General features: G+C 38.9%; 1 protein-coding gene across 1 annotated transcript in view; it reads right to left on the bottom strand.

The window, feature by feature from the left end:
• Nucleotides 1-5239: 5239 nt before the first annotated feature.
• The window catches only part of DOK7 (docking protein 7), a 71991-nt gene continuing 63045 nt past the window's right edge, over nt 5240-14185 (bottom strand). The window contains exons 9-12 of the mRNA XM_074822015.1: nt 12710-12775; nt 11568-11639; nt 8346-8498; nt 5240-6709 (exon numbers count right to left, since the gene is read on the bottom strand). Of these exons, the coding sequence (XP_074678116.1) occupies nt 6573-6709; nt 8346-8498; nt 11568-11639; nt 12710-12775 (428 nt within the window). The 3' untranslated portion in view covers nt 5240-6572. The remainder of the gene's footprint in view (nt 6710-8345; nt 8499-11567; nt 11640-12709; nt 12776-14185) is intronic.

Genomic DNA, 14185 nt, shown 5'->3' with positions numbered 1-14185 from the left:
ATAAACAGGAGAAAACAGCAGGTTCATTGATCCTCTAGCATGGACCAAGCTCTGCGGTGCCTGCGACCGCACTTGTGTGTCTCTGCCCGGGTGCTGCTTCAGGGATCCCCTGGTTGGTGAGGTAACAAGAATAAATTTACTCTTTGCATTTCATCCATGCTTTTGCGGTTCCTGCATCCCACCTGTGCCGGCTCACACAAGCAGCCAAAGGCAGGCCACGGGGTACATCTTCCAACTGTAGCAGAGACACGGATGTGTGATGAATCTGAGCAATTCATTACATAATAAAACTTTGGTATCCAAAGGCCAGATTCCTTTCCAAGCATGCAATCTGTTCTATTTTCTGTATATGAACTACCCATAAATTGCCAGCTCAGCCCACAGATGACTAAAATTTAACTTATACAATAGCAGATGCTAGGGCTTTTTTTTTATTTTTTTTTAGGGATTTCACAACAGTATAATGTAATGTAGAGACAAGTTACTGTCATGCTAAATCGGCTTTCTGATCCCCCCCCCACTGCACATTCCTCAAATAAGTTGACACTTATTATTTCAGTAAAATGGTGATGTTACATACGCCTCTGTGTACACAGTGGGATAATAAATTTGAATTATTTCTAGATGCTCTGATGCAGACAAATGTTTGAAAGCAAGTAAGTTTTAAAGTTAACTTTCACTCACCCTAAAGTTTTTACTGAACTCAAAGTTTACTTGGCAGCTGCACTTTCCTAAACCTGCCCACTGTCTTATAAAGCTATTTATTGTATCAGAATCCAGGACGTGGATTACATGTATTTTCCTGTCACTTAATGTTCCAGTCTTCCAAAGAAAAGTGCATAGGAGAGTTGTTTTTAATCTGTAACCAACTGATCGTCACTGTCCTAAATCTCAGAGTGAAGCTACCCTGAAGGCTCTTACCTTCTGAATAGAACAGAATAGACTATTTTAGTTGGAAGGGACAGACAATGATCATCTAGTCCAACTGCCCGACCACTTCAGAGCTGACCAAAAGTTAAAGCATGTTGTTAAGGGCATTGTCCAAATGCCTCTTAAACACTGACAGGCTTGGGGCAGCGACCACCTCTCCAGGAAGCCCAGGCCAGTGTTTGACCACCCTCTCAGTAAAGAAATGCTTCCTAATGTCCTGTCTAAACCTCCCCTGGTGCAGCTTTGATCCACTCCCACATGTCCTGTCACTGGATACCAGGGAGAAGAGCTTAGCATCTCACTTTCTACTTCTCCTCCTCGGGAAGCTGTGGAGAGCAATGAGGTCACCCCTCAGCCTCCTCCTCTCCAAACTAGGCAAACCCAGAGTCCTTAGCCACTCCTCACAGAACACGCCTTCCAGTCCTTTCACCAGCTTTGTTGCCCTGCTCTGGATGCATTCGAGTACCTGAACATCCTTCTTAAATTGTGGGGCCCAGAACTGCACGCAGCACTCCAGGTGAGGCCGCGCCAGCACTGAACACAGCAGGACAATTGCCTCTTTTGCCCGGCTGGTTATGCTGTGTTTGACGCACCCCGGGATGCGGTTTGCCCTCTTGGCTGCCAGGGCACACTGCTGACTCGTGTTGAGCCTGGTGCCGGCCAGCCCCCCAGATCCCTTTCTGCAGGGCTGCTCTGCAGCTGCTCCTCTCCCAGTTTATACTTGTGCCCAGCATTACTCCATCCTAGGTGCAGAATCCAGCATTTCGACTTGTTAAATTTCATCCCATTAATCTGTCCAGTGCTCCCTCTACATCCCTCCCAACTAGATCCCTCTGCAAGGCCTCGTGTCCCTCAAGAGAGTCAACAGCACCTCCCAGTTTGGTATCATCAGCAAACTTGCTAATGGTGCATTCAACTCCTACATCCAGATCACTGATAAATATATCGACCAGAACTGGCCCTAGAATTGAAGCCCGAGGAGCACTGCTGGTGACTGGCCACCAGCCAGATGGAGCCCCATTCACTACAACACTTTGAGCCCTGCCCTTCGGCCAGTTCTTAGACCAGCACACTATGAACCTGCTCATCCCAGAGCTGGACAACTTGTCCAGAAGGATGCTGTGAGGGACAGTATCAAAAGTCTTACTAAAATCCAGAAAAACTACATTGACCGCCTTCCTTTCATCCACGAGGCAGGTGACCTTATTGTAGAAGGATATCAAATTATGTGAACCCCTGTTGACTGTGCCTGATGACTGCATTGTCCTTTAAATGCCTTTCAGTCATACTCAGTATGATCTTCTCCATAATTTTTCCAGCAACTGAGGTTGGACTAACAGCTCTGTAGTTCCCTGGGTCTTCCATTACGCCCTTTCTGTAATTGGAGTAACATCAGCTGGCTTGCAGCCAGCCGGGACATCCCCAGACTCCCCAGACCTTTGGCAGATGATCGAGAGGGGTCCTGCCGTGGCATCCACCGGCTCCTTCAGTGCTCTGGTCTGAATCCCGTCAGACCCATAGACTGGTGATCATCCAGCTGATACAGCTGGTCAGGGAAAGCATAAAACTGAACTCATTAGAACCCATCCAAATTTTTAAAAAATGGCACTTTAACTTAATTCTACTCACCTACACTGAAAAGACACGTTTGCAGAGCTACTCCTTACAAATTTCCCTTTAATAATTTCTAATTCTTCTATCCTTACTCTGTTTTGTTTGTTCTTATTGCTGTATGATGTTAAATTAACATTTCCTTTCAACCTAGATTGCAAAATAATGTTTGTATGACTGGCCAAACGAGAGTTGAGGATCTTCCCATATAAAAGGTGACATAAAAATACAACACAGCACTATCGTCTGAAAAAAAGCATAATTTTAACAGAAATGAGCAGTTGATAACCCATAAAATTCTGTGACCTCTTCCCATGATCACATTCAATTGAAAATAATATGTGTGTTATCCCAGACAAACTAGAGAAGGTATTTACTGAAGGGTGCATGGTTCAACACCTCAAAAAAAATTTAATCACTCATAATTTAAATTTACATCTTGTTCTCCAAGCTACATTAATTAAAACTATTTTGTTTACAGCAGAGAGAAAAACAAGGATTTTTTCCAAGCAGTTTGCTAAAAACAACTCTTGGGGCAGATTTTTGCACACATTTAGATGCCCAAAGACACCTACTGGCATTTTCCACAATTAGGTGCCGGAGTGCTATTAAAACCCAGACAGCTATTTGCATTGTTAGGCAATTAAATGCCTCCAAACTCCAGCCCTCTATCCTGCAGGACATGTTAGCTTGGAGAAATTCCACCACCCAAATACTTGCATATAAAGATGTTCCATAACAGCTTATGAACAATGCCATAAAACCCACTGAAATAATAGCTACATTTGGCAGTAACCTACTGAGTAGGACTATCAGAAAGAAAGAGGCACGTACACAACACACTAACAGTTATGCCCAAACACTGCATTTCCTGACAGTGTTTTCTCATCACTGATAGCACTTCTGCCATGTTAAAGTACTTCAAGAACATCTTACAGAAATATCAGCCACATCACATTGTTTTGTTCTTCTGATAATTAATTCCTCATACTCCTGGCCAGGGCAGGAGGAGATCTGACTCTGATAGAATGCTAAATTAAAAATGATCAGAGACTTCATTTGTACCAGCAGATGTTACGAATCACATTTATCTCCAAAAGTGTGGGAGATCTTTTGGGTTTTTTGCAAAGAGCTCTGAATCTGGAATCATCACAAACTGTATTTTAGATCACTTATGCACAAGTTTTATGCAAGGTGTGTGAATAAACCCCTAACTACTCATACATTAACAGTGGTGCTAGAGTTAAGCCACAGAAGCTACATAATGAGCACAAGTCTTCTTACAGGATTATGGTTTGACTTCCATTTTCCCAAGTTCGCCACTGGAAATTGAAGGTACATTATTTATTTAGGAAGAAGCTTTTCCATTTCTGTCAGCTCCTGTTGTTCAAACGAGAAAACTTTAGTTTCTTCAACAGAAATATCAAGCCTACAACTTGACAGGCAAGCCTGCAAGGTACTGCAAAAACAACAACCAACCAGTTTTTATCAGATGCAACAGCAAGGTTTGGCCTCCTGCTTCAGCCTCCTAAACATAATTCACTGCATAAGAATATGAAGAGAATTTCAAAAATAAGTGAAAGTCATCTGTTCTATTTGCCTTATTCAAGCTAAGTACAAAAAGAGAAACAGAAATCTAGAAAGGTACTTACTTCATTTGTGGAAAGCCTTATGGGATAATTATGTTATAACATTAACAAAGGCTATAAGCATAAATTTATATCCAGCCATCTCGCTAATCCTAGCTGAAGTTGCTACGACATACATAAATATGTGCATGTAGAGATTCACAGCCCCCTTCAACCTGAAAAACATATTTTTAAAATTATGACGACTCCTGTAAGGCCAGCAGCAATCTGATGTCCTTTATTATCATGTTAAAGCTTTACCCATGCTGCAAGTCCAGGATTCAATGCAAGAAATTTTGAGCAACGTACAGAAAGGCAGGCTTTGTAGAGAAACTCTGTAATGTATTTTCCCGGTAAATAGATTTTTATGATAGAAATATTGCAGCTTCATGAAAACACAGCATTTCAGTGCATCAGGCAACCAATGCTCATTTTAAATATTAAATATAAATAGGCACATAGCAAGAGATTTAACCCTGCAAGCCCTCCAAGTGGAGGATCCTTAGTTGAATAGCAGTTCAATTAGATAAACGTGGTCACAGGGAGCTACAGGTACAGGCCTTTCCAGTTGTACTGAATATGTGTTTAGAAAGCAGTTTGCCACTGCCCGTTTGCCAAATAAAAAAAAACTTTTAAATTGGGAAGCTCATAAGAAATATTTCTTTTCCCTTTAGAAATATGCTGGGCTGATAAACAGAAAAGTACATCTTAGCACAGGACAGATGACAGTGGCAATTGTCAACTCTCAAATAATTTTTTCTTATTTGAGAGATTTACATTACTATTGAGGCTACATTCAGACAAATTTATAGGCTAAATTCTGCCTCAAAAACAAACACCTATCTCTTCTTCTAATCACTTAGTGAAACCCTCACTAGCAGAAAACGTTCACTCACCAATATGAATTATAATGTATATCTGAAAAACAGAATAGGGCTGTGATATTGTATTTTAAGAGGACACAGTCAAAAAACCATAATACCCAAGATATCACTCCTGATAACTTCTGGAAGCCAAAGCTGATATGTTATTGCAGGCCAAAAGTTTGGGTTTTTTCTTAAGTACACTGCTTTGTTAGTGTAGTTTCACTGCTGTAACATTTTATTTAAATAACATTTTGTATCAGGACAAATACATAGGACACAAGAATTACATAGACAATGCAACACAAGAAACTAAGTCAAGTTTTGAATCACAATCTCACTGTACAAAAGCAAGATGTCAAATACTTGTGGATAAACCTATATTACATAACATCCTGTTGTGCCTCAATTCTGTAGCATCTCTGAAGACATCATTCTCTTACAGAGAACTGGTTTTATGTTATCTAGAGACAGCAGATAATTATTCAATAGAAGTTTTATCTTCAAAGTGGATGATCTGATTTTGATGCTGGTTTACATTTGGCATAGTTTTGGAGATATAAATAAAGGACTCAATTTTCAAAAGTTAATGTTTCTTTTGAGTACCCTGATTTTAAGATATTCTGAGAAATGTGAGACTTGATTTTCAAAGTGGTACGTATGTTCAGCTCCAGGAAAACTGCTAAGAATTACAGGTACTCAGCAACTATGAAATCAAAGCTTATGGTGTCTAGAACAGGGGTTTTAAGAACAGAAGCACCTAAAATGTCCCTTCACATTACTTTGGTTTATAGGCATAATTAAATAACTTGTTTGTGTGTGCTCTTGTCTGTATTCATACACTTATGGAACCCTGACACTGCAGCTTTTAAAGCTGAGCAATTTTAGCCAAAGCTACAGAACTCTTGGTGAGGTATAAAACTGAATTACCCATATGTAAAGTTAAGCATATCCATAAATAAGCATATAAATTGAACAAAACTGTGCCTGCAAAAAATCAGGCACTGAATTTTCTTGCTTTTGTAAGAGTCCATTAACATATTAATAGAGGTTTTACGTATTTTGTACACTCAGATATATACATATATTTTATCAGTAATGTGTGCTTGGATACAAACATACATAAGCACACATGCAAACATATGTGTACACATACCACACACACAGACCTCACGTTCCCTTATCTGCACACATACAAGTTCTTTATTTTGAGAGAAAATGCCACCATTTAATAAACACTGGAATTAGTTCCAGGTTCTTCCAGGACTTTAGAATTATAGAAAAAGGTAACTTACGTCTGTCATTGCATATGAAAAAAAAATGTGGACTTTGCAACCAAATTAAAATAAAAAGAAAGACCACACACCCCCCTCATGCTACCAGTTTTCCAATTAGGAATCAAGACATTGGAATGAATCTGGTATAAATGCAATAAGCAACGACAGCTTTTTGTATGAGTATCTTTTACAATAAATGTGAATCTTTTGAAAGATAAATTAGTACCAACTTATGGTGAGCAAAAAGTTCTTTCCTAGACAGGTCACTGCTGAGCCCCTTTCTTCTTCTGCTCTAGCTCCTGCAAGCGTTCCTCCCGGCACTGAGCATGCTGCGTTCCCACTTTGTGGGCTGTCTCGGTGGCTGCAATGTCAATCTGTGCATACCGGGATGATCCACTCCCTGAAATACCAAATGAAATCCTGTAAAAGACTATAGCCCTCATATATTCCTGGGTAAAACTGACCAAGGATTAAGCTACTGAGACAGTTCTTCCACAGATTTCCTAGATGATCTTGGTCTTGTCTTAACCAAGCTCTATAATGGGAGTAAGATGATAATGACAGCTAAAAAATAACCCTCAAACGCTTTGTTATCTACGTACTTTAGCTATCTGTTTTTCTTCAAATGAGCAAATGAACCACTTGTACTTCTGCCCCAGGTTTGAATCTCCACTACTACTCCTCCCAGTAGAAGACAAAATTGAACTCAGCTCTCCCACTTCTGGGAGGCTTCATCAGTAGGCTACTAGTAAGTAAATTAATAACATCTGTTATTTGAAAAGAAAACACCATTGGTAGGGCAGTTGGAAGGGATTCTTCTTGGTCTGAATCAGGCATTATGTGAACATTTACCTGATCAACCACTTCAGCCTCAGACAGAATGACAATTTAGTCCAATAATTGGCAGCAAGGGAGATAAAAGCTGCTCGGTCTGTTCAGGAGCAGAACAGTTCTTTATGGGTGGAGACATACATCTCCAGAGGCTGGGAAAACTTTAGTATGAAAAAATAAAATATTTATGGTCATTGAAGGCACCTTCGAAGTTATACAAGTTGAGCTTGGGAGGGTAATTGACATTTAGGAAAGTTTAATGTCAGTTTATGGAATTCAGCTTTTCATTCTTAATGACTTGGTTCACTGCCTTCAAAATGAAGATAAAACATCACTTCTACATCTCAACAGGGTGTTATATAGAGAACTACATTAAAGTATGGGAGAAGCTTAGAATTACTTAACTACAGCGATATAAACATTTTTTAAAAATAGGAAAAGTGCTACCATTTCAAAATTCATAAACTTGCTGAAATTGAAAGTATAAAAATTAAAATCTCAATAGCTGAAAACTATACATGGAAAATCCATTAATACCAAATGTGAAGTAAATGCCAGATCCTGATTAGGAGCTTTCTGTAAGGAGGAACGCATCTCTGAATGACAATACATGGTAGCTATAATGCATATTTATGTCCTAGTTAAGCATTAGAAGTAAAATATCCAGATCCAAACAAAAGAATAAAATATTTTTAAAAAATCAAATACTTGGGCTGGCTTCCTCTCTGTAGCACTTTCACATATCCTCATGGAGAGCAGATAAAAGAACACTGTGTTCTATCCTTAGGCATTTGCTGCATGGCTCCAGAGTCAGTATCTTCAGGAGCAAGCCCTGTACACCTACACCCACAGCCCTGTTCCTGAAGCCAAGCAGGAAAAATTAAGCAAGTGTAGTCCTAATATGTGCAATGAAAATCTTGAGAACACGAAGCAAATTACTGTCTGTCAAACACCACAGACACAGAAATGTTCACTTTAGAAGGAGTACATATACAATGCACCTGTCAGAGGGATGCAACATTTTATAGAACTTCAATACTTAAAAATCTTTTCCAAAAGAGTTGACAATTACAAGAACTGCCTCACAAACGTACCAGGGTTCAATTCCTCTGTTAGCAAGAGCCTATGTGTAGATGAGAAACTAAGATTCCCAATACGGTCTGCATTAATGCTTCCTTTGCTGTTTAAATAGTAGACTTCCTTACCTCTTATGCTTGTGCTAGGTTCTTGAAGTTCCAGTTCCATGTAATGAAGTTGTTTTTTGGAAGTAGGGCTGACAGGAATATTAACATAGGTGGCTGTCTCACCATGGGGTCGATCTGATGCAGGGATATCAGCTGAATAACCTACTGCCCCTTCTAAAATAAGTAACATGTTATTATAGACACTGTTTGCAATGACCAATGATACATTTCATAAAAACGTAATGTTCTATCAAATGTTCTGAAAGCAAACATTCAGCAGCAATAACTCAGCTTGCCAAACAGTACATTCCTCAGTTGTAGATGGGACATGGAGAAGACTAAGGATTCTACAGAAAAGATCCTGAGAGACTGATCAAGTCAGGATCTATGCACACGCCACAGACCACAGGCAATGATCTCACTGTGTTGTGACAGAAAGCAAATACTACACAGAAATTTTCAAACAGAATCAATGTATGCAACACTACCTCAACAAGGCTTTCAGCTCTAACTCAGGTTAGTAAAGCCTTAGAGGAAGCAATCTGTTCTAGGAAGATGTGGGCTATTATATGATCCCCAAGAGAGCAACAAAAATCACTAGAAGTTCAGAAAGTATGTCCTGAAAACAGGGACTGAAGAACTGTTTCAAGCATGAGGAAGACAAGCTTGAAGAGACAATATTGACAGCTTCCCTGTACTGAGTTGAAAAAGACAGGAATGATGCCAAGTGGGGACAGACCAAGTAATAAAAGGCTTCAATTGCAGGAAAAAAGTAGAAGATTAGACAGTGGGAAAACCTTTCTTATAATAAACATCACAAGAACACTAGAGGAAATTCCACAGAGGCTGAAGAATTTCTGCATCTATAATTTCTAAAAAAGAGATAGACTAACATCTACTAGGAAACAGTTTTCTATAAAGTGATTCTGACTTACAGACAACTTTTTTGTCTACTGGACAAATTCTCAAGACCTCTTCTAGCCCTACTTTCAATTATTCAAATCTTGTCAGAAGTGAAACTAAGAGAGAAGGTAGAAGGTTCCATTCACTTGCCAACCAGGCATTTCAGTCCTCAACCCCCTCCTGACATCAGGCACCTACATCTAGTTTTTCAATCCATGAATATCAAGGGAATTCCCAGAATTACCAGGGTTATAGGAGACTCAAATACAAACCTGTATTCTCTGTCTGTTTAGGCAAGGCTTTGAGTTACATTCTCTGTCTTACTCAGCAGGCTAGAAATCACCTGCCTGTCCAGTCCAGTTGAAGTTCTTACCCTTAAACACTTTCTGCTGTTAAGTCAATTCGGGACAAAGGAGTGCAGAGGAAACACGGTATCACTTTCAGGTTCTGCATTTTCCTGAAGTCCTTCCATTCAGCCCTTCCTTGTCCCCGCATAAACTCATATTGAAATTTTATTTGTCCAGATCACTGCTTTTCTTTTCTGCCCATTCAGACACTGTTGAGATGTGAAGGGAGAGGCAGTAGGTGATCAAGGTTTTTTACAGCAGGGGAGAGAATGACCTCTTATAACCAACCAACAGCAGCTGTGAATAACCATTAAGGGGAACTTTTTCTTCTTGGACTGTATTATGAGTACCAGAGATAGTTCATACAATGTCAGACAACAGTAAGAGTTGTCAGAAGCTAATGGATAATGGAACCTCTCCAGGTTTAAGCTATTTAACTCATTCAAATTAAATCAAAATTTTAAAAGCCTGGAAAGTTGGCCAATTTTCTGACAGATTTTCATAAAGAAAACATAGGAACATCCACGAAGTAACCAAACACTTTTCTGATGGTCAGACTTCAAGTTGTTGTTCCAAAGCCAGGTGTTAGAAACAAAACAAAAAGGAAAAAAAAAAGAAATTAAACAGAGAAATTTCTATATCTTCATCAAACATCACTCTCAAAAATTATTCTCAATTATTCTGTCTAATGTATTTCAAAGATTTTTGCCTGATTGTGTCAAAAGGGATTCAGCAGAACCATAGCATTGAAAACCTGCATCCCAAATAGTTAAAGTTGTAAGCAAATGACAATATTAAGGACTGATACAGAGTCATGAGCAGTCATGAAGGCAAAGATAATTTTTGAAGTCTTTCTATACGTTGTTAAAGTGACGTAGCAGGAGTTTAAGTGAGGTGTCCTCAAAGCTAGCTAGCATGAAAACTAGCAAACTGCTCTATAGAGCTAGTTGAAAGGTTTCAGGAAGCTGAATGTCATACCTGATGCAGACAAGGCAAGAGATTTTCCTAAAAACTGAAAAAACACACAAGGAGAATAACATATTAATTGGTAAGGCTTTGTCCAAGAAAATCAAAACACACAGAACAAAGAAACCCCTGGCAACAGTCAAATATTCTTCTCAAAGGAAAAAAACAATAACAAAGTTGGGCAAACTGGAATGGAAGGAAAGGAAAAGTCTTCTGTTGTTTAGTCAGTGCTGTTTTAATAGAAACTGTGTTTTCTTTCTAAACATAGAAATACTTGGCTTTTCATTTTTTCTTCAAATAAAAAAACTCAACTCATTAGACACTAAAAACTGGCTTATATTTGTTTGAAGAGAAATGTTTATTTGAAAAGCACAAGACAGTCAAAGCTCCTACTAAGAAAACAAGGCACACACAGAGAGCCTTGGACAAAGACAATGCTTTCAGCAGTCCATTCTGGGTGAACAGAGGTAAAAGATGCTTACAAGAGAGGTCAGAGGACCAGTATTTGAGATCATTATGGAAAGAGGATTTGAGAGTAAAACAGACCAAAATGCACAGTTACAAAATTCTGAAAGAATCATGATTGCTTGAAAAGAAAGGGGCAACAGGTAGGAAGAAAAAATATAGTTAAGAAAATAAGAGGTGAGGAGTAAAAGAAAATGCAGTGGCACTGAAATGAGGTATAAAAGAAAGGAAAAGATAGCATAATTGAGGAGGGAAGAAAATTATATTTGAAACTTGTGTTCTAGCCTTTCTTTGAGCAAGTGTTAGTTATTCATATTTTCTACCCTATGTAGGCACCATTCTCATAAACGTGCAATAAATAATGCAGAAAGAAAACCAACACCATAAACAGAGCCCCAAGATAAGTGTGTGTGAGCATGTATGTAAAGTTGACATGTCAAAGGGCACCACCTCAAAAATAAACATATAGAAGAGATCACAAAAAAAAAAAAAAGGAAATAGAAAAAGAAACAGAAGATGTTAGTGTCTTCTAATGCAACCGGCTCCCAAGATCTTTACTCACCAGGTTCCTCAGAGCTAGTAGGAGTTCCAGGTTCTGCAGGAAGTGCTAGCATCTCATAACCACCTTTAGGACCTAGAATACAGGAATACCGTCCATGGTTTTGGATTTAGAATTTGTACAATGAAAACAAAGCATATGATTTTCTGGTTTTGACTTGTAACCTTCTAACTGGAATAATCACACTGAATAATCTCAGAAAGTATAAACAGTGGTTAGTGTTGTCTTTTCTGTAGTGGTGATGCCAGCATTTTCTAATGAGTGTAACACTAAGGAAATAAACGTTAGGACATTTGTACAAGTATTCACACTGAAGGGCACTGAAGTCAACAGTATGTTTTGCTGTACATCAATGTGGGAGCAAAGCTGTGTTGAATGCATGAATCAGGGAGAACTGTGTGGGTGATCCTGGGAGCATCTGGAAGACTCTTGTTAAAATTCCACCTCCAGCATGATGGATAACTTCTTGATTTCTAACAAAGCTCTGAAGAAAATGCTTAAACTAGCCCTTCCAAAGATAACTTTGCTTTCCAAGTGCAAATCATCATCTTTGCAAGAAGCCACATTGCACAGCATCACCAGTGCTTCCAGAGCACTAAGCTGAAAAAAGACACCCAGGTTCTCTCACGATCTCAGTCTCCATCCTAGTTCAAACAAGGCAAGCTAAAAAGCTATGTCCATAGAATGAACATATTGGGATTAATTCTGAATGACAAACACTCATCATTTTATCTGATGGTGTTGGCTCTTTCTCTATTATCACGAAGAAGTATCTTTAAATGTGGTAGGTTTTTTTTCCCACCATGTCATTGCTAGGGTACAGGATTTCTCATGGCCCGAGGTGGTTTTTTTTGGTGGGTGCCCTTTGTTAAAGTGCTGGCAGCATATTACTGCTGTGAATAAGATTACTGCCTATGCTCTGACACTTATCTCATCTGTCACTGCCTCTTCTAAACTTATCCCATCTGTCAATGCCTTTCTAACTAAAACCCTGCAATGCAAAAAACCCAAAGAAATGCATAAGTCTGACAATAGAGAATCAAGTAATGTATTACCTTTAACATTTTATGACGTTTAAAACAATTTAAGCTTAAATTAATTTAAATTTACATGCACACACACACCTCGGAAGCACTTACACTTACCAGCTTGTAGACTGTGCCCTCTATATACTTTCAACGACCCAGAAGCTGCCATGACAGAAGCACCACCTGCTTTCAAAGACAGATATTCACATTAAATCTAAATACTTGTTGCTATGATTAGATATCTGCTGTGCATCAGCATTTTTAGTAGATGATTCTGAAACATCAAGAAAAATTTCAATAAGAATTACAAGTCATTCTTCATTTAAGCACTATTTCTTTTTCTGCTAAATTCTGTATCCTGAAATTGTGGCACTATAATCTAATTTTGTTGGGTTTTTTCTTCAGAAAGGATGCCTTCTATAAAACTTCAGGATACTGGCCTCCCTGTTTGGGGTGAATACTACCTTACTCACAGAGATAGTTGTCTTGAACTGAGAAGTCAAATGGCAATGAAAACTGAGAGGGGAGTTGCCTTTGCAATCCATAACGTAGCTTTGGCAACCACAGAGTTTAAAGTGTTCATTAAAATGTCATCAGGCTGGATCCAAAACCTATTAAAGTTAATGGGACAAACTGTACACTTCACACTTCAGTAGTCTACCACCCAGCTTTAGACATGCATGAACTGGGGGAAGGTGAAGGGCAGGTGAAGGATCTAGCTTCCATGGGGTTTGAATCCAGGTCATAGCTGGTTCCTGTGAAATACCGTTCCAAGTGTTACAGCCAGGAAAGCTTTACCGAGGCCATGTCAGATGGCACAGTCAGTCTCCTTTCCCCAGCCCTATTCAGATCAGCAGGAAGCTGTCCCACGTACAGTATTAGATATGGAAGTTTGAGGAAACAAGAGCTGGCAACTTGGAAACCTACAGTGGTACGCATGTAGTGTGGTTTGTCTACATACACACATCCCTTCTTTATTTAACCAGCAGATTAATCAGCATTATACCTACCTGTTCGGTTAGCATTATCCCTATCCAGCCACGAATGTCTTGTCTCTACTGTTGTCACTGTGAGCGCCTTAATCAAGATGAGTGGCATTTACTTCCTCACATGAATATTTTTGAGAGAGCTTCTTGTGCAAGTAAATGGTACTTAAAAGAAATAAGGTAGGAGGCTGTGCTTATGAGTAACCCTGCCACTGGTGACAGGGCAGCTGTGCCATGTGCTGCTGGGTGTTAGGGATCAGGTATAAAATTAACACTCTCTTCTAAACTGATGAATAGTCTCTGAACAGGTGAGACACTTCTCTGAAAGCTGTTTTTAACATAGCATCCAAAAATTACCATAATTCTTATGCAACATGAAGAAATTCTGTAAGATAAATAGCAATCTCAAATATCTAAGAAAACCGCATGACCTAGGAACCTAAAGAAAATGGCAATTTCTTAATTTTTTCCCCTGTATAAAGTATATATTTATACAATTTTTTTCCAAATCTAATAATTTCCAAGCTTATAAAATTATTCCTACACTTTTATAAAATAAATAAAACCCACAGATTATTTCCCTTAATGAGGACAATGGATTAAAAAA

Source organism: Strix aluco, chromosome 4, assembly GCF_031877795.1.
Source record: "Strix aluco isolate bStrAlu1 chromosome 4, bStrAlu1.hap1, whole genome shotgun sequence".
NCBI lineage: Eukaryota > Metazoa > Chordata > Aves > Strigiformes > Strigidae > Strix > Strix aluco.
This window is presented reverse-complemented; position numbering and strand designations above follow the sequence as displayed.